A 25,432-nucleotide genomic window follows, 5' to 3' on the forward strand; every position below is an offset into this window, starting at 1 on the left:
AATCCACCTGTTCTCCACAGGTTTCCTTGAAGACAGGGAATCTCAACTTTCTTAAGATTCGTCACCTTTAGAGGGGCTTCTAGGTGAATATCATCACTTATGCTGATGGTCTCCTGAACTAATCAGCCTTGGGAAAGCTGGCCTGCTCTAATAACAAGTATACCAGTATTTTTAGTGTCCCATGGCAGGTCTTCCAAGGCCAGGCAGGTCTTCTTTTCTGGTGAGGCTAAAAAAAAAGACGAATGATTGTTCTCTGAATTAAGCTGCAAGAGGAGTTCTCCAGGATGCAGCTCAGAGTGTCCGTGACCTGAGGCCAAAAGATGCTCTTGTACTTCAAGTGTGGGCAGAGCTACTTTTCATGCTGGAAATGCAGATGCTATGACACAGCCTACTGTTACTGGAGCTGCTAGTGTGTTATTCATTTGTTTTTCTGTGTTTGAAGATGGTAATTTCCACAGGGTATGCCTGGAGATGTTCATGTGCTCTTTTGTTCATGCTCTTTGGTTGAACAAAATCTCTGTAAAATAAAACTAATAAAATTAATGAAACTAATAAAACGAAACCACTAGATACTATATTCCTTGACATGATATGAGTTTCCTGCAGTTGCCATGTAAAGTTCAATTGCCTTTCTCTGAAAAATGTATGAAAGCATAACTCTTATCTGCTTTGCACAGCTGTTATATATTTCCTTGCTTTTTTTGTTGAATTTAAGGTAATGCCGGGTGCAGTAGTCATCCTGGGTAATCCTTGTAACCATAGGCATTGATCTCAAGATATCTGCTAACCCTCGCAAATGTCCTCCTCCTCCTCCCCTGCCATCCTATCGCACACAATCTGGTACTGCTACTCCATGCCCCTCACTCCCCTCCCCTCCCCACTGCTCACCTCTGCAAACCGAAGACCCAGCCCTGTGCCCACGCCTTGGCCTTGCTCCCCTGGGAAGAAAAAACGGGAGCAGCCCAGGAGGAGCCGGGAGCTGCTGGTCGGTGCAGTAACCTGTCAGGTGGTGGGGGTGGCCCTTTCCAGGGGGGTTACTGCGTGGCGCAGGGCAGCGCCTCTTTGCAGGCAGCTAGTTCGGGTCCCCCTGCCTGTACGGAGGCTTTGACCAAAGTGGACGGGTGTGTGCCTGCACACAGGTAGGTCACTGGTGGTTATTTACACACAGAGGCTTTTTCTGGGGCACAGTTTCTCCCACAGAGGAGCTGCCGTTGCTCTCTGCTCGGGGCAGTCCCCGTGCCGCAGGTGGGGAAGAGCTGGGTTTGAAGGAGCAAGCTCCCGCAGTGGTGTCCTCCGTGCTTCTCCTCTGCTTGGCAGGACGGCCCGGGACTCCACTTACCACAGAAAAAGGGTGGCAGCAGTGCAGGACCCAAGGGGCAAGCAGAGGCTGGGAGAGATTTCCCAGCCAGAGGAAGGTATCGCATCCCTTTTGGCTGTTGTGCTTGCCCTGTAAGATCCTTCCCTGGAGCAGTCATCCTTGGTGCTCACCTTCTTCAGCAATGGGAGGGGAGTCCTTCACTTATAGAGATGAAATGGGTGGGGCCTCCGGTCATTTTATAAAATAACTTGTCATTGACTCCTACAGGAGTAAATCCTGCAAACATGTCTCAGGAAGTGCTGCCCGTGGAGGTGCCAGAAACACTCTATTACATGAATCCAGGGAAGGCCACGATGCCATCAAATGCAAAAGCATTACAGGTAAGGAAACGGCTTTTAAAGTTTGCTTAAGGTCCACTGCGTTTGACATGCATTTGACAGAAAACTAAATCCTGCTTTGTGAGCGTGTTTATGTACAAGCTACTGTACAAACTTACTGTCTGACGGGACTAGGCGGCAATGTCTCTGCCTGAAGGAGTTTAAGGCGAAATGTTCTCTTCATGGCTATCAGTGGCAACTGTCCTCCTGACTCCACTGGAGCCAAAGATCTCAGCTTCATAGGCGAAATGAGAGAAGTGAGCATAGCAAGGGGACAGAAAAAGAAGAGAAAGTGGGAAAAAAATGACCAGGGAAGGAAAGAATTTTTAGGGTACTGAATTATCAACCTGAATCCAGACCCAGACTTAAAAAATCTTTTTTCTTCCATGATTAAATGTTACTTTTATTAACAATATTAATATTTGTGTATCAGTAGCAAAATTTTGACGTGTATTAATGTGACAACCCCATTTTTTGTTACTGGAAAAGGGATAAGGACAGGATAAAGAATAGAGATAGGGAATTGAATTTTATTTCCACATTCCCATTTTTGTTCTGAATTTTCCATTTTGCTTTGCATTCTCTGGGTCATTTCAAGATTGGCATTTAATTTTAACTGAGGTATGTTATACACTGTTCTGTGTGCTCTTTGACTGGACGAAGACACATTGCTTCAAGAAGTACTCTGGAAACAGAAACAGAATACTTAATACTTTCGACATTTTTATAGGAACTGTCCTTTAATGGTGTCCTTTAATGCATTTCAAAAGGGGGCACTCTACATTGTAGAAGTATTTTGGAAGTATTCTTTTTCCTGAAAAAATTGAAATGTTAGATTTAAAATTTTGCAATTGCAACATGTTTCATGCTCTGGGTTTAAACCCAGAGAAGAGATTCTGAGATTTTTTAAATCAAGGTTTAATACTCCTGAAAGCAGGAGCAGATTGCCAAAAGATCATATTTGAAACAAAAAGCAAACCTTTATTCACAGAGGCACCTTTTGGGTATCTCACAACTGAAATGGCTCTTCCTTCATTGACGCGTTGAAAGGGTATCCCCGACATGGATTTTGTACCAGCGTGTGCCGAACCACATGGTGGCTTGTTCATTATGCTGAGCACTGTAACACAGCTGGGTGTAACCAACAGCTGTTCTAATTGGGGTTTCAGCATAAGTTATTGTAGGTAGGAATTAATTATCTACCCTGATAATGCTGCTGTTGTTGTTTTAATGCTATCATTTATAATTTCTTTCTTTCTTCAGGATCAAGACTCAGACGTCGATTCTTTGGGAGATGGCGAACCGCAAGAAGAAAATGAAGAAAGTAGTGTACCAGACAAAGGTGATTTCAAGGTATTATGAACAAGAATTTTGAATCAAAGAGGGCTGAGGGGTTTGTTTTGCTGAAAAGGGGAGAAGGCTCAGGTAGATAAATAATGATGGCGGCAGTTTGAGTGTTACAAGGGAAACTCCCTTAAGTCTGTTGTTTGGATCATTTTATTCCACTTCTGTTCATGATTTTCAGAATTGCTTGTTGTATTTATTTGTTATGTTTTATTGAGAGCATGCAGAATATCTACTCAGTTACATGTAAAAGAAATCCATTGGTTAGCTTTCTGTTCCACAATGCTTTCTGTAACTGAAAGGGCCAAAAGTAACAGTGATGCGTGTTCTGCTGTGATGGCTTCAGCAGTGCAATCTCTATCCTAGCAATTTATGGGAGAGTCCTGGATTATTGAACCCTGATTTTTCACGACTTCTGTGCTCCATCAGGAAAAGACTGTAACAGAGGATTCTGTGAAAGGAGTGATGCTTGAATGTGCTAGAGCTATTTCTTGTCTTTGAAGATCAGTCATAGGTTTATTTTTGTTAGAAATTACTGATTTTCATAGGGGTTCTCGTTCTGCTACTTTGCTACCTGTGCAGTAAGTACAGGCATTGTTTCCTATCTGCCAGGATTAGAGGAGTTTAAATGTGACTCATAACAATGTTGTCCCGAAAAGTGTTTGCTTCTGAGCGAGATAATTCTATGGAAATTTGCATTATAATCCATGCAGACAAGTTATACTGAGACAAAATGAAGCTGAAAAGGAGCTTTATCTGGAAGTTGAAGTAATACTGTAAACAGGCAGACAGGTGAGCTTTGTGATAAGCTAGTTACCAGGTAGTCCTGGTACCATTTAGGCACCGAGAAATCAAAACAAATTCTTATTCACATTTGAAGTACTTTTACTTTTTCACATACATGTTTCAAAGTTTAGCTTTTGTGTTTGCCTAGTATTAGGATTTTTGTTTTTTTTAAAAATAAATCAGTGGCATTAAAAGATTATACTGTATTTTCTCAGGATATATTCTATCAGTCTTGCGTCTTTGTGGCATTTCATCTCGCAAACACTCAGCTTACAATGTCTGGTATCTCTAGCCTGTGGAGATGCAGAAATTCTGGACCATGTATAGGATGAAGAATTTTGTAGATAGTAAAAACAATGAATTGATCAGTCTTCGGTATAATGTCTGCTCCTTACAAGGGGTAAGGAACCTAAAATCACAATGAGAGAAAGCAAAGTGATTTGAACCCCTGGGTTATAATTACCTATAATAATTATACATAAGACAGGTAACTTCTTGTCTCCATTTCTTAATCCCATACAGTGATGTGTTTGTTTTTCCATTATCTGCTCAGGATATAGGCTTAGATCAAAGACATTTAAGGGTTGTGAAATTTCGAGGGAGCAGGTGTGATAGTAGTGGACCAAAAAGAATCATCTTATGTGTACGGGACCATAACTTTCTTCTAGACCACTATATTTCCCCTGTCTCTCACCGAAGGATTACTTTTCACATTTCAAAATCCAAAAATTCATGACAACCCATTGATGATGGACTGAGTTGTTCTTACATCTGGTTACATAGTCACTGTTTTTTCTTCAATGATCAGAACATAGCACTCTATCCTATGCACTTGCATGATCATAACTTTATTACTGCAGCATATCATGTGTTTAGGTGAAGGACGCATACACACTCTTATCTTCTGCTCAGTTTTTCTCAAATGTAAATTTTCCATCACTGAAACTACCAGAAGACTTAAATATGAGGGTCCTTGCTAAGAGGGATCATCTCTTAGAAACATACCACAGCATATCCCAGCAACTGCATGTGCCTTTACGCCAACATGCTGATTTTTATCTGCATTAAGAAATCTGTATTATTCAGGCCTTGGCTGGTACTTTGCCCCATGCCAAAGCAGCAGGCAGAGCCAGCTCTGGTGTTTCAGACACCAGTGCTTATATCAAAGTATTTAAGGATTGCAGCAGGTCTCATACAATAACTAATGTGACGGAAGGGGGTGGGGAAAAATCGGATGCATAGTTCTGAATTCAGCATGAACAATGTCTTATCAAGGGTAAGATGCCTCATACCTCAGGTCCAGTGGTACCTCATTTCCCTGCCAGGCAAGGGCTCCTTGTTCTTGCAGGGTTTGTGCAGCTGGGAGAACAGCAGCCCTTTAACAGAAGAGGGGCAGGTTAAACTCTCACCCTTGTGCAAAGCAGGAGCTCTGGCTTCTGCTGGGTTTTGGAAGCTGGAAGCAGCTCCTGAGATCATGGGAAGGGGTGGGGAGCTGCCACGCTGCATGGCGAGGTTAGGAGGAGGTTGCAGCCTCTGCCTCTGGTACAGGTGGGACTCCATCACATGAACCAGGAGCTGAGGCAGGCTGGAGGGCTGGGTACACGCTGGTGCCGGGCATGAGGTCCCTGTCTCCCACAAGGGAAAGAGCCTGCTGTTGGGAGCAGCTCCAGCCCTGGGCTCAGCAGCAACTGGAAAGGCAGGAGGCAACAACTCCTGAGCCACCCCAGCCCCGTGGTGCTTGCAGGAGCATGACACTAGCAGCGGCTCTGCTCAGCTGCAGAAGCTGTTCTGAGTCCAGGTGCCTCCCCTGTCCCCCCGAGTGGTGGCACGGAGATGCCTAAAATAGAGACTGCTGAAATGGCATGCTCCAGCATGCCTCCCACTTCAAAAATAAACCTTGCAAAGTCAAAGGAGGCCATTTCCCATCAGCTCATATCTTTGACATATGGTTTGTCTTATCCACATTTGACATCAAAAATGTAAAACATCTGTATCTGAGATAGACCTCTACATCAGTAGTCAGAGATTTTCAAGGTGTGATGCATGTCCTGTGGTAATGTCTACCTTAGGATGAGACTCCAGAAATGCCTAACAGCTGTCAGATGTAAACATCTATTTTACAGCTATCTGGAATTAGGTGTGATGAGTCTCAACCCTCAGATGGTTAATGCTCAGTCTAGTTTCTCTCTCTGATATTTGTTCTGGTTGGGAAGGGCAAAGCAGTATAAGAAGGCTCTGTCTTTTTGTGGATGGACTATCCTGTTCCCCTGGCTACAGTTCTACATATAGAAATAATTTTGAACATGCAGTTGAATGCTCCATGTTTTCAAATGGACTTTTTTTTCAAAATCAGAAAAAATCCGGTTGTTAAACATCTGGAAATGCTAAAGATGGAGGACAATGTTAACAGTACTGAAAGGGCTATGCAACTAGCCTGAGTTATCAGTCAAACAATAAATCTCTGCAGAAGTCAGGATCACTGTGCACTGAGAGTATCTCTGTTGTGTTGATCAACATTTGAAGTTCTGCTTTTTGGAAATGTGTTTCAAGCACGGTATCATGTGCACAGTCTTGTTCCTCGAAAGTGTTCATGGTCCCATGATGGATATATGTATGAGGAAGCAATGATCGGAAGGACACAATTCTTGGCCTTGCATATACCCGTCATAGTCCTGTGGGCACAGATAAATTTTCCCTGCTGAAACCAGGGTTCCTGTGGCCATATGCACGAAAGGGATGTTTCCATCCAGCTGTGGGATTTTTTAATTCACCAGTAACCAACCAAGACTTCTGCTAATTCTGCTGAAAAGGTGGTCTGATTAAAAGAAGTTATGTTACTAATCAAAACCATGAAACAAGCGGCTTGTGAAAACCAGCTGGTGGCAGAAATGGTCCTCGGCACCCTCCCACCCCCCCGCGCAGCCCCACAGCCATCGATGGAGGTGCCGCAGCCGTCGATGGAGGTGCCGCAGCCCCGGCGCCTGGAGGAGGCGAAGGAAGGAAGCAATTAGAGCGGCTGCTTTTCTGGCGTGGAGCCCGGGGTTTGTCGAGAATGAGGAAGAGCTTCAGAGACATGGCCAAACGCAGCAGCTGACCGCGCTCAGCCCAGGCAGCGTGCCACGGTGGGGTCCCCTGGCACATCCCGCAGCAGTGGGAGATAGGCTCCAGCAGGCTGGGGCAGGGCAGTGATGTTCACAGCCTGAAGCATCCCGATTACAACTGTAAAAAACTTTCGGATGCACATTCTCTAAGGAGACCTGACTCTCAGACAGCTCAGGATAGGCACTTCTTCTTCACACACCATCAGCTCTAGATACATCGTCAGCAGCAAAGTATTTTAGTTCTTTTGATTTGGTCCCTGGCTACCATCTAGTTAAATTAGCACCTGGAGATGAAGAAAGGAGTGCCTCGGTGACATCCTGTGAGTGATTTCATCTCAGCAGAATGCTTCTCCGGGCCAGGAATGCAGAGGGACCTTAGTCAAAGCAGGGAAGCTATCTTTGCCAGGAAAGGCTGCTGTGCCAGTAGATGACATAGAAACGGATAGAGGCATTATTATTGGGTGACTGCAGGAAAAATGTCTGGGTAGAGAGGAAGCTCATTTCATGGTTTTCATAGATAACACAAATTTTTTCAGGTTGCTCTGTAGAAATGGCCTTTTTCAACCGTTGAAAAAGTAAATTGATTGTCCTTAAGGTATTTTTAAATCTCACCTGATCTTTGCAGCATGGCTTGTGGAATAACATGCGGTGCAGTTGCACTGAAATAGGTAATGGTACCAGCACACTGTGGCACATAATTTTGCTTCCTCATCACAATTTTTCATCAGGCCACCTCCTCATGAGACCAGATGGAAGGCATTCCACATTTCATGTAGAAAAGCAACAGCTGAGCACCTGTGTGGAGGACAGCTGCTTTTTGGTGATGATGTGGTATTCATCGCACACACCGAAGATGAATTTCAGGATCTCTGCATTATTTTTCTATTAGTTCATGATTGCTTTGGAATAAATTCCAATCTAAAAAGGGCAACAATCAGAACTGAGAATGGAGGTTCAGCGCCCCTGGAGGTTCAAGCATAAATTCTCCTCTCTGGAGCAGTTGTTGGATGACTGCTCTCTGTTTTGGGAAGGCAGCTACAATATTCTAACTGATCGAACATCTGTGGTAAAACAAGGAGATAACACTGAAAACCAAAATATGCATTGACCCAGCATACATTTGACTCTACTCCTGTGGAATTGCGAGACTGGGGTAGTATACAGTAGGCATGGTGGAGTTGCTATCGCAAGCTGGGAAAATGCTGCTAGCAATAGCCCATGCTGGAAGAGTCTGTTAGTTGAAGAAGCCTAAAGGCTGAAGAAAGGTACTAAGAAAAAAGCAAGTAAAAAAAGGTAAAGAAGAATAGCCATCCTCTGGTCTCATGGACTCTTGTTTCATTAAGGAGTACTGTCATTTTGGAGCTCCACAACCACTTGTGATGTGACAGGATGTGTTATACAGCTAAAGTAGTGGAGTAATTTACAGCAGTGCGTCTCGAGATGGATGCATGCCACACATACCTACATCTGAATACAAGCGTGACTTTAAAGAGGGCTGGGATAGACCTACGGAGGCACAAATCTGCCAGGAATGCAGACAGCCTGCATCCCCAGAACGCTCAGAGAAATTTCTGTTTTCAAATTCTTACTCATCCCAGTGGGAGAAAGTTGGAATCATTCACACGACAGAGGAATCCTTTACTTCCACCAACACAGTAACTTGGTGCCGAGTATCATACCATGTTATTCTTTTTTACGGGAAGTGGTGGAAAATTGGAAGAAGAGACTATGTGGTCTGCTCTACATTTGATGGAGCTGTTGTTTGGAAAATCCCAGTAAAACTTCATTTCCCTGGGAGTACAGAGAAACTAGCAGCGTACACCCTGCTCGTGCTCTGGCATCGCGGCGTGCTATATTGCATGCAGCTGTGTTATGCACGCGCGTACATGAAGCACACATGAGCACAATTTGAGAAGCACCGAACTGAAGACAAGCCGACAGATTAACTATCAGTGAAACAGTCACAAAGTGACGACATCAGTCTTGATTTTATCAAAAGCAAAGCTACAATGTGACAGTGCGAAATGATTGTTGTAGTATGTCCTTGTTAGCCCCAGGGCAGGACGCTGCTTGGGGTCTTCCACCGCTCAAGGTGGAAACCTCTCTGTATGTGGAACATCGTGACATAGCAGCAGCCTTTTTTTTTGTTAAAGAGATCATAATAGATTTTAAGTAAACAGAATAACAGAACTTCTATCCTTCGCTTTATGCATGCATAGCTGCTATTTTCTTTGTATAACTAGACCCTAGTCAGTGATGGTTGTCACAGTTGCTGTTTAAATATATTTCTTTTGTTTAATATGTTACTGGAATTAATTAAAATAACAAATCCTCCTGGGAGTGGTAGAACTAGCGAGGCCTGATCACCAGGTGATTTCTGCTCTCCCTCTTGTCTTCGCTACCCCCACCGGCAGGTGCTGGGGCTGCCAGGACAGCTATCGCCTGTCTGCTGCCTCTTCCTCGGGTAACTGGCTGGTGGCATCTGCCTCTCCCTCAGTGCAAGCACAGGTCCTGATTTCTGTAGCTTCTGTGAAGCCACTGATTTTTTTGTGAAACTTCAGTAAGACTTTTTGTGAAACCCACATCTCTGAGAATTGATTTCCCCATGCCAGATGGGGAAATTTGGCTTACACTTTAGAAAGTCATTACATGGGAACCAGGAGACAGGTGATCAGATGGCAGAAACTGTGTAATAATCATTAAAGAAAACCCCAGCCCACCCCACTTCCTTAATGTCTCCTATCTAAGAATCTCAAACCGCTTTGCAAATATTGAATCCATCGCTTCTCACTCAAGCAATGCCATTTGCCCGAGGAAGCATAGCTGGAGCTGATCCAGGAGCTGGCAGCACCTTGCACAACCTCTGGAGATAAATGGCTGCAAGAATTGCCCCGTGCTTATGCAGATCCTACAGAACAATGAGTTTCTGCCTTCTAGGGCATATGCTGAGGTGCCCAAGCTCATTCCTAACATGTGAGTATGGTGATCCACCTTTGCTAATTACCCAGCTGAGAAGAAGGGTTAATTAACTGGGTGGAGAACTGCATTAATATGGCTATACTGTTTCTGAAATGTGAACCAGTGTTCTTGCATGGGGTAGCTCTGAGGACATAGCCCTCCATCAGTCGTTGTTTGCAAATTTTACAGCTTCTGTTAGGCTTTTTCTCCTTTGAGAACACTTGAAATAGAAGGTGGATGGATTGCTGAAGGTGAATTTCGTTAAGAAGTACTAAAAAAGGAAGAAAACAGAGAATTCTTGAGGCACGTACAGGAGGGATAAAAGCAGGAACCCTTTTTAAGATCTCAGCAAAAACATTTTTATATAACATGATGTGTTAGGAGAGAGAAGAAAAGATTTTAAACACACATTGAAAAAGTAATTTATTGTGATAAAGGATGCCTAATTGTCTTCCCATCTGAAAATAAGGTCCTTTTTGCTCTGTTCTGTTAAAAAAAAAAAAAAAAAATTGGCAACATTAGACACATTGTTTTAAGTGAAGTTCTTCCAGCTTGTCTTTATCTGCCTTAACATCTATTTTGTCTGCTTGTTTATAGTCATTCTAGGAAGTCTCTGAAGTGCTATAGAAATAGAAGGATGCTCCTAAATGAGAGGAAATCAGCTGATAAAAATAGCGTTGTCAAAAGAATGATTTGGAGGGCTCCGCTGTAACCACTTATGCAGGTGGAAATGTTTCTAGGAGTGTGAGGAAATGACCGTGTGTCACAGCCACAGGAAACGGTGATTTGTTTATTGGCTTTGTCAGAGCAGCCTTTTGCAGATAGGTCTGAGCCAGAGACAGCTTTATGGAATGAGCCGGCAGGAAATCGCCTTCCTTAGAAGAAGGAAATCACATTATCCTCTAAGAATAAATAGAAAGAGGTCCCTGCAGTCACAAAATCTGGAGAGACTTGTTTTTTATAGAGACATTCAAAGGGACCAAAGGAAGTTAAGCACTTTCAATCGTAAGGGCTTTTTGGAGGGGGGTATTGTTCTTTATTTTTCCCCAAAGGCAACCTATACCCAATTCCTTACCCCCTAAATCCTCTGGAAACAACTCTCAGCCATTGGTTTAGCTCACAGTTGTGATTTACAGAAACTCAGATTATTGCTACTGTTTTTTCCTGTACAATTGTAAAGGGAAAAAAGAGAAATCTATGGTTTTGAAGCAGAAGGCAAAACCACCTCTCTGAGAGCGGTACTTTGGATTTATTCTGTGAGAGTCGGTGACAACAGATATTCTCCACAGCGCTCTTTTCAATGCGATGGGACCTCATGGGTGGCTGTTAAGGGGATTGACTGTAACTTTGAGTAAGACTGCCGGTATTTTGACAACTCCACCATGGTGCTCACCAGTGTCTTTACTCTGTTTAAGAGACTTATTGTAGCCATGTTGTAGAGCTAAACTCTGCAATTTCAGAGCAAGGAGTTTTGCAAACATCTCACAGACAGTATCAGTTGACAGGGATTTATCCCTTTCTTTTCTGCTACAATGAGCAATCCAGACTCTCAGGGTAACACAGCAAAAATACAGCAAAATGTATAAAATGTTAAAACAAGACTTCTTTAATAGAAGAAGCATATGTTGCAGATTTTCATCTGCAGAATAGTGAGATGGTTGACACAATTTTTACCGACGCTAATATTGTTTTGTAGCACTCGGTTAGTTTGCACATTTGATACTTCTTCCCACTGAAGGCTTGTTCATACTCCGTTTTGTACCGTTCTTCTCCAGATAGAATCCTCTCCCTGCTACCTGCTGACCGTAAGGATCATCCGGATGAGAAATCTCCAGAGAGTGGACACCTGTAAGTATCTCCATTCTTAGTGGTATCTCAGGGTACAGGCAACAAGTTTTCTTGTATAATTGTATAGCAACCTTTTCCAAGTGTTTCTGAAATAACCCAGTGTTTATGTAAACTAATTGTTATAAACCAGGTTGGTCCTTGCTGCTGTTTCATTGAATGTTCCTCCTGTGCTTTCTGGTTGGTTTTAAGAGTTGAATGTGTTTTTGAGGTACTTTCTCCCAAAGAAAGGAGAGTTTCTGACACAGGTAGATGAAAAAGATGCCATCCCGTGTTCTCAAAAGCAAGGGGTAATTTTGCCATTGGGTTGTAGCACCTTGGGAACTGTGGCTGGAAGAAGCAAACTTTTTCATCACCCCCCCAATCTTGGTTCTGACACAGATGAAATGAACAAGAAAAAACTTTCTAAAATCATTACCACCTGGCTAATGCCATTACTAATTACCCTGAAATGACTGTCAAAAAACGTGCTAACTGAGAGCTGGATGCCTTGTCCCTTCTAACGTTCGTGCAGCAGTCTTGCAGTCGTGCAAGCGTGTGAGTCACAGGGCAGGAAAGTGGTGGGAAGTGAGTGAGCAGGGAAGGAAGACACCAATGTTTAGCTAAAGGACATGGACTACCCACATGTGCAGTGAGGAGAGGCATTTCACACAAAATAAGCAAGTTAACGGTTCGTTTTGTTTGAACCAATACAGCTACATGACCACCTGTGAGAGGACACTGAAACTAGCTCTAGGGTGAGCGTGGAAGGGAGATGGTGTCTCTTGATTCTCCTGTTTTGCTGTGAGCGGCAGCAATCAGCTCTATAGTGTCTTGCACAGGAAGAGCCAGGGAAGATGTTCTGAAGGATGAAGATCTGGATTTACCATGCAGTACCATTTCCATCTTACCCTGTGGTTGTCACATGTTTTTCTGGAAGGTATAACAGAGGACTTCCCTGTGTCACAGCTGCGAGTGAGGGATATACTAGCCGTATCTTAGGTCACATCATTGGGTCATACTCTCTGCACCTGCACCTCCCTCCTGGCCCATGGCTGTGGCACACGTAATGATGCAATAACACAGAAAGGTTTCATCAAAGACTCATCTCAGATCTTCTGCATGGCAGGCGGCAAGACAAAATCACAAATAACTAGGTTGTAGAAAGAGATTGTGCAACCAGAAGTGAAGCAATATTTTGCATTAAATACACAGCTGACTAGTTTGCCTGCATCTACTCATATAATTAAGGATTGTTTGATATGCTTCATATCTCAAAGTACAGTTAAGATATAAGAATGACAAATCACATCAGTAGAACAGAGTACTTTGCCAGCCAAAGAGCCAACAGTCATTGATCTCCAATGATAAACCTAACGACATGAAGTAGTCATACAGAATTACTTTTAAAACATTTTAAAATCAGTATCATTACTTCTAGGATCTCCAAACATATTTGAATACCTATTTTTGCAGTTTCAAAATTCTTCAAAGCATTATAATCTGCATAGAATTTCCCAGATTAAAAAAAAAAAAAAGAAAAGGAAAGTCAGACAGAATCAAACTGATGCTCATACAGTTCTCTGAGGTGGATATATTCAGCAGGTCCACTGCAAAAGCCTCTGACACTTGAGGAAATGGCATAACAAAAGAAGCTGTAGAAAGGCACCAACTATGATGACAGATCTGGAACAACTTTTACATCCAGAGGGACTAAATAGGCTGCAGGCCTCAAGAGTGGAAGGGAAATTATTGAGGAGGACATGGAAGCTGTCTCTACAAAAAGGAATAGGAGGGAGAAGGTGAATAAGGAGTCATTTTTTCACAATTTTTCACAATGTGAGAATAAAGGGGCACCCAATAAAATTATCAAATAGGAAGTTTAAAACGAATAAAAGGAATATATAAGTAAACTGTGGAACTCATTATCATGGGAATGTATGGATATTAAAATATATCTGTTCAAAAAGAAATTATTCATGGAGCATAAGTCTAACAAGTGTTATTAAACACGGTATTCTCAATACAAACTCTGATTTGGGAGATCCTTACTCTGGCATTGCCTGAATGATGGGTGGTGGGTCAGGTGCAGTACTGCTCTAGAATTAGCTTGTTTCTTCTACTCTGGAGCAAGGTGTAGAAGGGCTATTACCTGGCAGTGAAATGATTAAGAATTTCTTTTTTAACATGAAGAAGCCTAATGTTTTTTCTTCTCTCTCATCCTTGGAAAAAAGCTAAACTCTTCCAGATGAGACTTTCCCGAAATGCCCAGTCCAAGACAGACATACTTCCTGGAAATGCATAGACTGAATGCTGGAATTTAACAAGTAGTAGGCAGTTAAAAGTGATGTCTTAAGACAGAAGGAGAGCAGCCTTAAATCTAGTTCTTAAAACAACTCTGTCTATAAATGAAATAAAGACAAGCAACTTCCTTTGCAGGGAAAAGGTGCAGATGAGACACTTTGTTCCTCCTTCAGAGAGATACTGATGTGCCTAAGCAGGGCAAAATGTGTCAGGCAGCCAGACTGGCCAGGCTGACTAGGCCTACCCTCGCTGGGGAGACATTGGGTATGAGCAGCCAATGTTTTCAATGTTAGCAGTCAGCCTCCTGGCAGTCTGCTGCAACATGCATCGCCTGTGCACTGCAGTGTTTCTGCATTGTTTATTAATAGAATAGAACAGAACAGAACAGCATAGACTATTTCAGTTGGAAGGGACCTACAACAATAATCTAGTCCAACTGCCTGACCACTTCAGGGCTGAACAAAAGTTAAAGCATGTTATTAAGGGCGTTGTCCAAATGCCTCTTAAACACTGACAGGCTTGGGGCATCGACCACCTCTCTAGGAAGCCTGTTCCAGTGTTTGACCACCCTCTCGGTAAAGAAATGCTTCCTAATGTCCAGTCTAACCCTCCCCTGGCGCAGCTTTGAGCCATTCCCAACGTCCTATCACTGGATCCCAGGGAGAAGAGACCAGCACCTCCCTCTCCCCTTCCCCTCCTCAGGGAGCTGTAGAGAGCCATGAGGTTGCCCCTCAGCCTCCTTTTCTCCAAACTAGACAAGCCCAAAGTCCTAGCCGCTCCTCCTGCCTTCCAGCCCTTTCACCAGCTTTGTTGCCCTCCTCCGGACCTGTTCAAGGACCTTCACATCCTTCTTAAATTGTGGGGCTTTTGATGCTGCTTATTGTTTATCTGTACTGATGGGAAGGTGAAGACCCGGGTGTGTCTCCCAGACCTTAATGCAAAGTGGGCATGGGTGTAAGGAGAGCAGAAGGCAAAGGGATACAGTATGCAGCCAAAATGTCTGAAGTGAGAAGACATCCCTGGGAATCACGATTCTCAGAGCCATCAGTCTGCAAAGCTCGTTGTGCCATCTGTGTGAGGGAAAGAGATGCCACTGGGGTAATTTCTGTTGTTTCCAGCTGTGGGCTTGAACACAGAGCAGGAAGGCAGCCTGTAGCAGCCCTTTTCCTTCCCTTTGGGATTTTGTTCCGAAAGGAAAGGAAGGAGAAAGGAGAGGAGAGGAGGGGAGGGGAGGGGAGGGGAGAGGAGAGGAGAGGGAGAGGAGAGGGAGAGGAGAGGGAGAGGAGAGGAGAGGGAGAGGAGAGGAGAGAAGAGGAGAGGAGAGAGGAGAGGAGAGGAGAGGAGGAAACCTGAATGCTGGAGGTGAAATGTCCTCTCAACTAGCACAGTCAGGAAGAAAGTACGGGGAAGGAGGCTAAGAGATGAGAGTGGTGGGAAGGTAGAAGTGAATTAAAGCAGAAGATATGACTCCAGAGAAGGACAGTTAAACTGCTGTCAGAACCTAAATTTTTTTTAATCGAAAATAAGATATGGAAGGTGGAAAAGAGCCAGAGAAGGAGAGGGCTAGAGTCCTCTGAATATTTTCCAAGCAAATTTTTCCATGAGAGGAATATTGTTTTTTTGACTCTGCAGGAATGTGTTGATTTCTCCACATTGTTTTTTAGGAAAAATTTGACAGAATTAAAAATGTTTTTCTATTTCTGCTTATAACGTTAAAAAGTAGAAAACCAGTAACTAAGATGTCAGCTGATGTATCACAATGCATTATATAATTTCTCAAGCAATTCTGAATTTCAGTTCTTCATTCTGACTTGGACAGAAAAACAGCAAGCTTTTTTGAACAAATACGATTTCAACAAACACAAAATGCAGCCTCCACCCAGTTTGAGACAGAGCCAATGGCTGTAGGGGACACCTGTCAAAACCTGGTGGAGAAGGAAAAAAAAAGGAGAAGACAAGAAAAAGCTCCTATTTCAGCCAGGCGAGTTTTTGCCTTTCCCCACAAGTCCATGTGCAAGCTCCTGTTCCCTTACAGAGTCCTTACCTGCCGCTGAAGGGTCCTCTCCATTTACTGCTGCCATCACTTGTCTCTCTCAAAAGTCTCATGTCAAAGGACATCCATTCTCAAAGATAGTTACCTTTTGCATTAAATGATATCTGATCATTTTATTATTAAGAACTGTGTAAGAAAGAGTTTCAAAATGCTGAAGTATTTTGTGTAACCTCCATGAAGAAACGTTACGTTCCCCCAGCACATGGTACATCACATTTTTGGCTGTAGCCATTTGAGATGTACTTTAATTTAGGTGCCTTTGAGAAATGGGATGGAATATCCTTCTCTAACCTTCTCCTGGTGCATTTCTGGAGAGAGACTTGGTCCCTCTTTTCCTGGAGGTGGCATTTAGTTAAGATCCAATGTTTAATTCAACGAGGTCCTTCTGGAGAAAGCCTCTGCCATCTCCTACAACAGGGGTAGTTTTGCAGCTGCTTTCACGAACCCTCACCAAGAAAATCACTGAAGGCAAGGCAGAGATGGAGACTTTTTGCAGTTGTTCTCAAAAGGTGGAGGAGGCTCCCAGGCCCCCCTCATTAGACCCAGCTGAGGGTTAGTGTGTGTGTGTGCACGCAGGAAAGCTTCTTGGTTGAGAAACTGAAGAAAGTGGCTGACTAGAAGAGGAAATTCTCACCTTCTTCTTTTATACACAGCATCGCTGTTGTCTATAACTCGCACAAGGAAGAACAGAAATCACCTCCTGTTCTAGGTCATCTTATGGTCTGTGCTTTTCCCCTCTCAGAAGGATATCTTGAAAACAGTTACATTACATCAGGCATTTCTGCCTTTAAATAACTCATACTTGCTGTTGGTACCACGCAGTAACTTTTCCAGTGTCATGCAGCACCACTGACTTTGCCACATTAACAATTGTTTGGCCTCTTTCCCTTCCCAGTAAGCCAGGCTGATTGCTACGTGTCGTTATGGCTGCCGACTGCGACGTGTGAAAAGTCCCGCACTAAAACTGTGAGAAACTCCAACAATCCGGTGTGGAACGAAACCTTCTACTTCAGGATCCAGAGTCAGGTCAAGGTAAGGAGCCAAGGCTGTCTGCTTGAAGCAGCCTGAAGATTTTGTGTATGGTGGGTCCCATTCATCTCCTGAACTGTGCCCAGGAGTTGTTTAAGATAAGGGACTGTTCAAATTGTTTAACAGCAGAGATGACAGAGTTTCCGTGCCTGTTGGATGCTGCTGTTTAGGAGGGCCAGAAACTGAGCTCGGTATTGAAGTTTTAGGGAAACTAGAGACTCATATGAATCAGTGCAAGACGGATACAGAATTTGGGAGTTAACTAAACTGTCGTGTAGGTATAGCCAATATATTACTCATGTTACAGCAATTAAACTGAACTAGGGAAGAATGAATATTCGATTTACAATATGTTTTTCCAAAGGTACTTAATTTCTCCACTTTTCTTCTCAAGCACTCCCCCACACTCCTCCTTCCCTAGACCTAACGATGTCCAGATTGTAGAAACTATAAAACCCCCTTCTCGCTCTTCTTCCAGAATGTGCTGGAGCTGACAGTGTATGACGAGGATTTTGCTACTCCAGATGACCATCTCCTCTGTGCACTCTTTGATACCGCTAAGCTTCCAATCGAAAGAACAGTGCTCCTGTATTTTAAGCCCAGCCCGAAGGTGAGAGCAAAAAATAAAGCCACTAAGAAACCAGTGGAGAGTTATACAACGCTTTCAAAATCTTGAAAGTGAGCTTTCTGAATCCGCCATGGATGCCTTATCCCAATAATGGCTACATGAATTGCCATTCAAAATATAAACACAAAAAATGTGTTAAAAAATCTGGATTTAAGAGCCTGAGTCCCTCCTCCCAGTATTTTTATAAATTATTAAAGAGCATATAACTAAAACAGTGGGGTAGGTAGGGGAGGGATGTGACTGTGAGCTCTCTCTGAGCAACACCAAGGCCGCACAGCTGTTGCAGGGTGAATAATTTGTAAATTTTTTTTTTCCATGTAATTAATACAATTAATTGATTGTATTTACTTTCACCCCAAAGGCAAAGCTGAAGATGCCTTTTGTGTATGTCAGCACTGTCCTCTGCAGCGATACCTCAGACACGGCTGAGCCCACTGAGTCGTCTGTCGGAATTAGTGCAGTTTTGGAGCTTTGAATGACTGATTTACTCTGTCTCTCAGTGTCCCATCTATAAAATGGGAAGAAGAGTCTTGATTCCATTTGAGATCTATGGATGAGATCAGTGAAATATCTCGCATGCAACTTCTTGCTACCATGGGCAGATTGCTTCTAGTACCCAAACTGGGTCACTCACAGCTAGCTCATACGTATCAACACTGCCTTACGGGGGGTTGCATAACTGTAGCTCTGAATCACTCAAAAATACCAGTCTCTGTTATTATGTTAAAGTGATGGGTGGAAAGTATCTTTAACTTCCAAGCTAATAGCAAGGACAGTAAGTCATGGAAGGACAGTGCCAGGAATAGTTAGGAGAAAAAGGTAAAATTCAGAAGACAAAACAAGTTGCAAATTGTCTTTCTGCAGCAGCTTCACACTGAGAGATAAACGTACAGGTTGTTTTGAAGATACCTTGAAGAAGGTAGGAGGTGAGGAAGGAATTGTTAAACTATCTGGTTTGAAGTGTTTTTTCAAACAGTTTCAAACAGTCTGAAATATTTATCACAGCTGTGCATTGCAACCAATTACTTCAATATTGCATACCAGGGACTGGGTTTAGACAAGGGAGAAAGCATTATGTAGCTACTTCATTTAATTTCTTGTTCTTTCTTTCAGGCCAAGGAGGAACTAGAGGTTGAATTCAAATTGGAGGCCGCGTAAGTGATATACAGATTATTGTAAAAATGCAAGAATCATTAAATGTTAAAACAAAGAAATAGCATTAGAAGTCATGCTTTGTGGGATTTCTGTAAAAAAGTGCCAGACTTCTCCCACATCATTACTGCAGTCTCAGACACCCGGCTGATCCCTCCAGTCAGCTTGTTCTGTAGTTTAGTTGCTTTCAAAGACGCACCTCCCAGCATTGTCTCTTCTATCCATAATGTCAGATTTGTCTACCTGGGGACATTTAAAAGACTTTCTGAGTGTGTGTGCATGCGCTCGTGTGCATGCATGTCTATCAGTCTTTCCATGCCTGTTTCAGCTAATGCATTGGACAGACTCCTAGTATTGAACCATCCTGGTTACGTGTATCTCTGACTCCTTAGATTTTCCCTTGTAGCACTGTTTTGGTCTTAGTAATTCTGTTTTTTTTCTGCCCAACAATGACAATGTGTTGAAAGCTCTAGAGCAGCGCTTTTCCTCCAGCATGGTCAGCCTGCCATCCATATGAATCAGTATTTTTGCGTCTGTGTTGCCACAAGGTAACTAAGACACGGCAGAATTAAAGTGACCAGCCTAAGGTCAGCCCTCGTACTAGTGGGGTGCCAAGACCGAAATTCAAGTCACTCCATGCCGTCTCCTGACTTCACCTGAATGCTCTGGAAAGCTTTTTTTTTCCCATGTAATTGTACCCACTGCCCTGTGCCCCTTTCATTGTATTTGCATACCAGCAAATACACAGAACTGGGCTTCCCCATGGGGATACACTGGCATATTAGCATGTTACCGCTGAAACACGCGGACTTCATATATTATAGTGAGGAGAAGAATTTAACTGCCTAACTGCAGCTTCCATTTTAGATGATCATGAGATTGCACTGCAAAAAAGTAGCCGTGATACACATTGCTCAGCTTTGGTACAGAGGCAAGTCCCCTCAGAGCAGTGCTCAGTCCAAGCAAGCATGGAAAGGAGCTTGTTACATACTTGCTGGGGTCCTGCTGGCCGTCGTTCTTCTAAATGGGGAGAAAGCGCAACACCCTGGGCAAGGATGAGTGGGCATTTGTTTGATCTAAAAAATCCATGTTTTTCATTTTGTTTCCCAGTTCTGGTCCTCATGAAGCCATTGCTACCAATGGAGTCGTGGTGGTACGTGTCTTTTTCCCAATAAATTTTCTATAAGTGTTTCTTTAATATAAAGGGGAAAGCAGGGTGGGTGTTAGAGAAGCCAGTAGGCCAGTTCTTTCTCTTTCTTCCCTCTTTCCCATTTAGAGAAAATACTTCTACTCTGCTACTACTACTTTCCCTACTTTGAGAATGGGATATTTTATTGCCTTGTTCTTTGGTGATATCCCATTATTTCCTATTTGTCCTATATTTTGACACACACAAACAGAGCGCTTTCCTCTGGTACCAGTACTCCTTCAAAAAATGTACTGCTGTCTATCAAAGCACAATGGTAAAAAGCCTTGCAGATAACCTACCCAGCCCTTTCGTCCACTGGGAGATGAGCCATGCCTAGTGGGTAAGCTCAGCACTAAGTACTGACCTATCGTAATTACATTATGTGAAAGAAGAGTGAGTGCCATAAAAAAAAACAACCCAAAATGTTAATACCATTGCTTCTTCAGAAAACCCTTTCTCCTATTGACTCTTGATCTCTCAGCAACGTATCTTTCATTTACGTTTTTCCCAGTTTAACCCTTTGTATCTATGCCACTATCCTGAAAATGCTCCTGATTTTCTTCCTTTGTATCTTCCTCTTACTGTGCCTAATGGTATGTCATTGTCACTGAAGGATGCTCTACAACTCCTTCCAAAGCTTTTCCTTTTTCTTAATCAGTGGCTACTGGGCAAAAGCCCAGAAACGCCAGGGAATTAAGCACTGCAGGTAACTAGGCATGTCCAAAAGCTGAGCGATTCACAGTTCCCCAAAACAAGGTTGGGATGTGACATTCTTTCTCACAGATTCCTGTTCTCTGTCTTTTACAGTGTCGTGAACTTTGCTGCTTGGAAGTTGAAGTGGCGGAGAAGATGCAGCAAAAGTCAAGTACGGTTATTGCTTTGTTATCTATTTACCAATAATTGTATACTTACTGATGAGAGGATGCCCCTTTCATATAATGTATTAGTGGAATAAATCGCATTTACAGTATTCAGTGCAGTTAACCCCAGGTAAGCACATTAGGTTGTTATAGGCTTCAATGACTGCATCTCATATTCCCTTAGGTATATGTAAATAAGGTCTATTAGACATGCACTAAAGTTGAAATCCCAGTTCTATATAACAGCGAAAACATTCAGAGTCCCCTTTCTATGAAAACAGGATCCGCTTTGCTCCTTTCCCTTTGCTGCCAGCGCTCCCTTCAGAGTGCTTTCCACTAGACAAAGAGTGGTCCAGACTCTACAGCTCTGCTACCTGCACCCCACTTTTAACCAAGCCAGCACAATTTTCTGGTTAAATCATAGTGACATTTCTCATGACCTTTGTTTTGCCTTTTTAGAGAAAGAGCTTTCCCTCACCGTGAAGGGCTCCTTTGAGGGGACGCAGGATATCACGCTGGGCCCCGACGGAGCGGCCAGCCCGTCAGGTCCCACCAAGTTCCACTATATCAAGTATGCGGAGCCAACACTAGACGTCATGTTGCCAAAGAAGAGGCGCTACCACCCTGTATGTTGGAAGTGGCCTTAATGATGAACTGACCATTAGTGCCTCTCTAGAAAGTGGGAGGAGGGGGAGAGGGTAAACCCATTACTGTTTTTGTCCTAAAGCATGTTGTTTTCCCAGTGGAGCTGTAAGTACAGTACAGAGACGGGCTCCCCAGTCGTGATGCTGAATTCGCTGCCCATGGGAAGGAAAACGACCATTGCAGAGGTGAGCATCACTTCCAGCTGTTAGGAATAAAAGGTCACTCAAGCAGAAACCATTCCCTATAATGTTGTCCCAGATGGCTGCTAAGAGGGTCAGAAATGTTCTGATTGTTTCTCGGACCTTAAACAAAGAGGAGCTTTGTTTCTCCAGCTGTTTTCTCCACAGAAGCAGGTTGTCCTTCCATTAGTCTCCATTATGTGCCAGCAGTCGATAGAGAGACCAACAAGGATATCAGAAAATACAATGATTCCTTCAGTACATCCCTCCTTGTTTACTCAAAGACTCACTGACCCTTCCTTTGCTTAGGGTCCAAACTGAAAGTTGCTCCTTGGGCACAAGCTAGGAAAAAGTCAATAAACCCGCCCTTAGTAAGCCATGTGCTTCAAAGGACAATATATTAAAATATATTGAAAATATTAAACATAGCATATGGATTTTAAAGAATGTCATGAGAATGTTGCTTGAAATACATGTATGTGCTGTATAATTTTGAATGAAATTAACAGAAGAAAAAGATCCTTACTATAAAAAAATGTGTTTTTGCTAAGAAAGATCTACAGATGTCCAGATTATTAGGGACAATCTTGTCCAAATATTAGTTGTTAGGTTGTGAAAAAGTAGGAGAATATCAGATTTCAGGGCCATTAAAACATCCTCTCAGAACAGAGCACTTTTTGTCAGTTAATATGAAGGTTGCAGTAACGATTTTAAGACAGGATGAAGTCTTGGCAGAAGCAAATGCAGACTTGTACTCTCTTCATTGTGAGACTGTGGCCAGGATGTCAAAGATCTGCTGTGTATTAGAGCATAAAAAACGGGAAATAGATAAAAAAATGGTATTTCAAGACCTGCAGAAAACTTGTGAATAACACGGGAAATGGGACCTGCCGCATGAGTCTCAGGAACCTCCTATACCAAGATTGTTAGTGGTTTCTGCAGCCTGGAAGCATTTGGGATCTGTGGGTAGGGATGTTCCACTAAGGATAAGTGAATGCTTTTGCAAATATATGCTGAGATCTCAGACATTTAACTTTGTGATTGCCAGACCTTGGTGGTCTAAATCCAGCTCTGACCTCAAGATAGAAAGGTAAAAAAGAAATTTTAAAATGAAAATTAAAAAATTATGGTACACATTCTTGTTTTCCAGGAGAAAAGGTTTGACTTGAATGTGAGAGCACAAAGCTGGTAAGAGATCTTCTCCTCTTCCTAAAGTCTTGGGTTATTTGTTTTGATATTGTTTTAGCCACAGGGAAATGACACAGGCAGGCATTGCCAGTCTGAAAACTAGAATGTGCTTTTAATAAAACATAAAATACATGCACGGTATATTATACATAATTAGCCTTAGGAAAATTTGTCTTTAATCAATAAATGTTGATAAACATGTATTTATTTTAGCATTATCCCTTCCCTTCTGACCACAGAATATTATTTTTGATCGATGTCAGTCTCTGAAATTCACAAAAAGAACAAAGCTGACTAAAAAATCCAGAATAGACAGGAGTAAACATTAAACTTGATCAGAAATGATGAACATTTATCTTTTTCTTAATTGTCAGTATTCAGGAGGGATAAAGCTTGTATTCTGTTAAGTCCAGTTATACTGTATATTGAGTAGAAACTAAAGTAGACAATGTGGCTAATGATTTGACATCTATAGATATGCTCATTAGTACTCATCAGGAAACAGGAAGATATTTCATGTTATCTATAGCTATATGTAACACACAGGGCTGCGCAAACTGATCTTTTTTTGTGTGTGCCTGACTAGGAAATAAAAGGGGAAAATAACTTAATTTTGAATTCAAACAGTGTTTTCTATCATTCATTTCAGAAAGGCAAGTGATCAATGACAACAGGAAAACCAGTGTTATTTCAGGACAGGAAAAATGTTTCCTGCGTGTTTATTTTACTTTCAGAGAACTTTAAAAGTAGTTTGTTTGTGTCTTGATTTACAACGGAAACTGGCTTTTGCAGCTCCACCTAACTCAATTCCCCTTGCATGTCTTCAGTCACAAATACAGTTGTAATCATTTGGCTGATTTTATCCAAATCTGATGGTGGAGAAATATCATAAATAAATTCCATTACTAGTTTCATTGAAATTATGGACTCAGTACAAGAGAGAAGTTCTGTCACTGATAAAAAAGCAAAAGTCTGCCATTCTACAATGCCTGGCCAGGGCTAGCTGGCCAGCCAGGGCGTCCACGGGTAGCTCTGGCCTGGAAACACCATGCCAGATCTCTTGCCCCTTGATATCGTAGGTGCAGGGCAGGGAGAGACAGGAGGGAGGTTAGTGAGTGAAAGAGCAAAATGCCCAGGGAAATAAGCTACAACAGAGGAGTTTTAAGGAACGACTTATTAAATTTCAAAATTGATGCAAATGAAATCTTCCTCTGAGGAATATTATGCTTTACAGTTTTTCAGTCAAGGTTGACATGAAATACAACTTCTAGCGTTGACCCGTGAGACAGCTTGTGCAAGTGCAGACAGATCAGAGCAGCAGGGGTGAAATCCCGTCCCACTAAACTCAGTGACCCATCTCATCTATCCAAGGGCTGGATGTCACCGAGGCCATCCCTCCAGCGAGCAGGGTTCCAGGGCCACCCGTGCCTGCAGGCGGGTGGATGGGTGTCCTCCCCAGCGGTGCCCGCCGCTAGAGGGGGATGCGTTCCCACTCGAGTTGCTCAAAACGGGAATTTTCTTTCACGTTGGAAATGTCAACATTTGAAAATTGGGTTTTATTTTAGATTTAGAATGAGAAAATATCCCGTGAAATAGGAAACAATACACTCACTTTTGACCATTTGCACAGATTTTCTAAACTTGTTATTCTTTTAGTTTTAGAATATTCATTTAAATATTTTGTTTCTTTTGTAAATACTGTACATTGTTTCTTCATCAATTAGTAATAATGGGGTATAATGCCACTGGTTAAGCCTACTATTTGAAATAAGTTTTCTTACTTTTAAAAATAGTTAGAATATTCTCTCCTGCTCCTGTCACATTGCATCACCCTCTTTGAAGGGAAGGGTGCTGTAGATTGTCTTTGATCGAAGTCCTAAGATTGATATTGGTGTGTTAATATATAAAATATGTGCCTGTTTCTATCTTAGTAATTGCTCGTGCCACCAAGACCTGGACATGCGCTTTGGGTTTGACTTATGTTCAGAGGAGATGGCTTTCCTGGGGAAAAGAAAGAGATACGTAGCAAGTGCCCTGAAAAATGTTTTTCACCTACAACAGGATCTGCAGGATCATGAAGTATGTGTGTGTTGCGGAGGGGTAGATCTTGAAGTTCTAGTGCCTTCATGTACTCTTCTAGACGAGTGGTCAGCAAAATGGGCCACATGTGTCTGTTGTGTGGCTACCAGCTTGTCCATGTGTCTTAAGTGCATTTGCTCCTGCTGCCGAGGTTTGTTATTGCGAGAAACACTAGTTTCAGTAGTTGCATCCTTCATGACTGTCAATTTGGAATTTGTCAGATTTGAGGTGTGTTCATCCCTGCCATCCTATGCTATAACTGGCTTGGTTCAGAAATACTGTGTGCATATTAAATACATTACAGAGCAAAGATTTCTTCCCTTGTTCAAATTTTATCATTTTGTGAGAATTTAGGATAAACATCTCTGAGTGCTTCTTATAATATCTTCCCTTCCTTGCAGTTTTGAAATTTCTTAAA

The 25,432-nt window shown here is 42.5% G+C and overlaps 1 protein-coding gene across 1 annotated transcript in view; it reads left to right on the forward strand.

Moving 5' to 3' along the window:
* Window positions 1–1,602: 1,602 nt before the first annotated feature.
* LOC142083049 (cytosolic phospholipase A2 epsilon-like) overlaps window positions 1,603–25,432 on the forward strand; it is a 35,368-nt gene continuing 11,538 nt past the window's right edge. The window contains exons 1-12 of the mRNA XM_075152086.1: window positions 1,603–1,698; window positions 2,959–3,048; window positions 11,660–11,732; window positions 16,961–17,097; window positions 17,573–17,704; window positions 18,836–18,876; window positions 19,985–20,027; window positions 20,871–20,928; window positions 21,383–21,549; window positions 21,667–21,753; window positions 22,898–22,935; window positions 24,867–25,014. Of these exons, the coding sequence (XP_075008187.1) occupies window positions 1,603–1,698; window positions 2,959–3,048; window positions 11,660–11,732; window positions 16,961–17,097; window positions 17,573–17,704; window positions 18,836–18,876; window positions 19,985–20,027; window positions 20,871–20,928; window positions 21,383–21,549; window positions 21,667–21,753; window positions 22,898–22,935; window positions 24,867–25,014 (1,110 nt within the window). The remainder of the gene's footprint in view (window positions 1,699–2,958; window positions 3,049–11,659; window positions 11,733–16,960; window positions 17,098–17,572; window positions 17,705–18,835; window positions 18,877–19,984; window positions 20,028–20,870; window positions 20,929–21,382; window positions 21,550–21,666; window positions 21,754–22,897; window positions 22,936–24,866; window positions 25,015–25,432) is intronic.

This window comes from Calonectris borealis, chromosome 5 (genome assembly GCF_964195595.1).
Source record: "Calonectris borealis chromosome 5, bCalBor7.hap1.2, whole genome shotgun sequence".
In the NCBI taxonomy this organism is placed as follows: domain Eukaryota; kingdom Metazoa; phylum Chordata; class Aves; order Procellariiformes; family Procellariidae; genus Calonectris; species Calonectris borealis.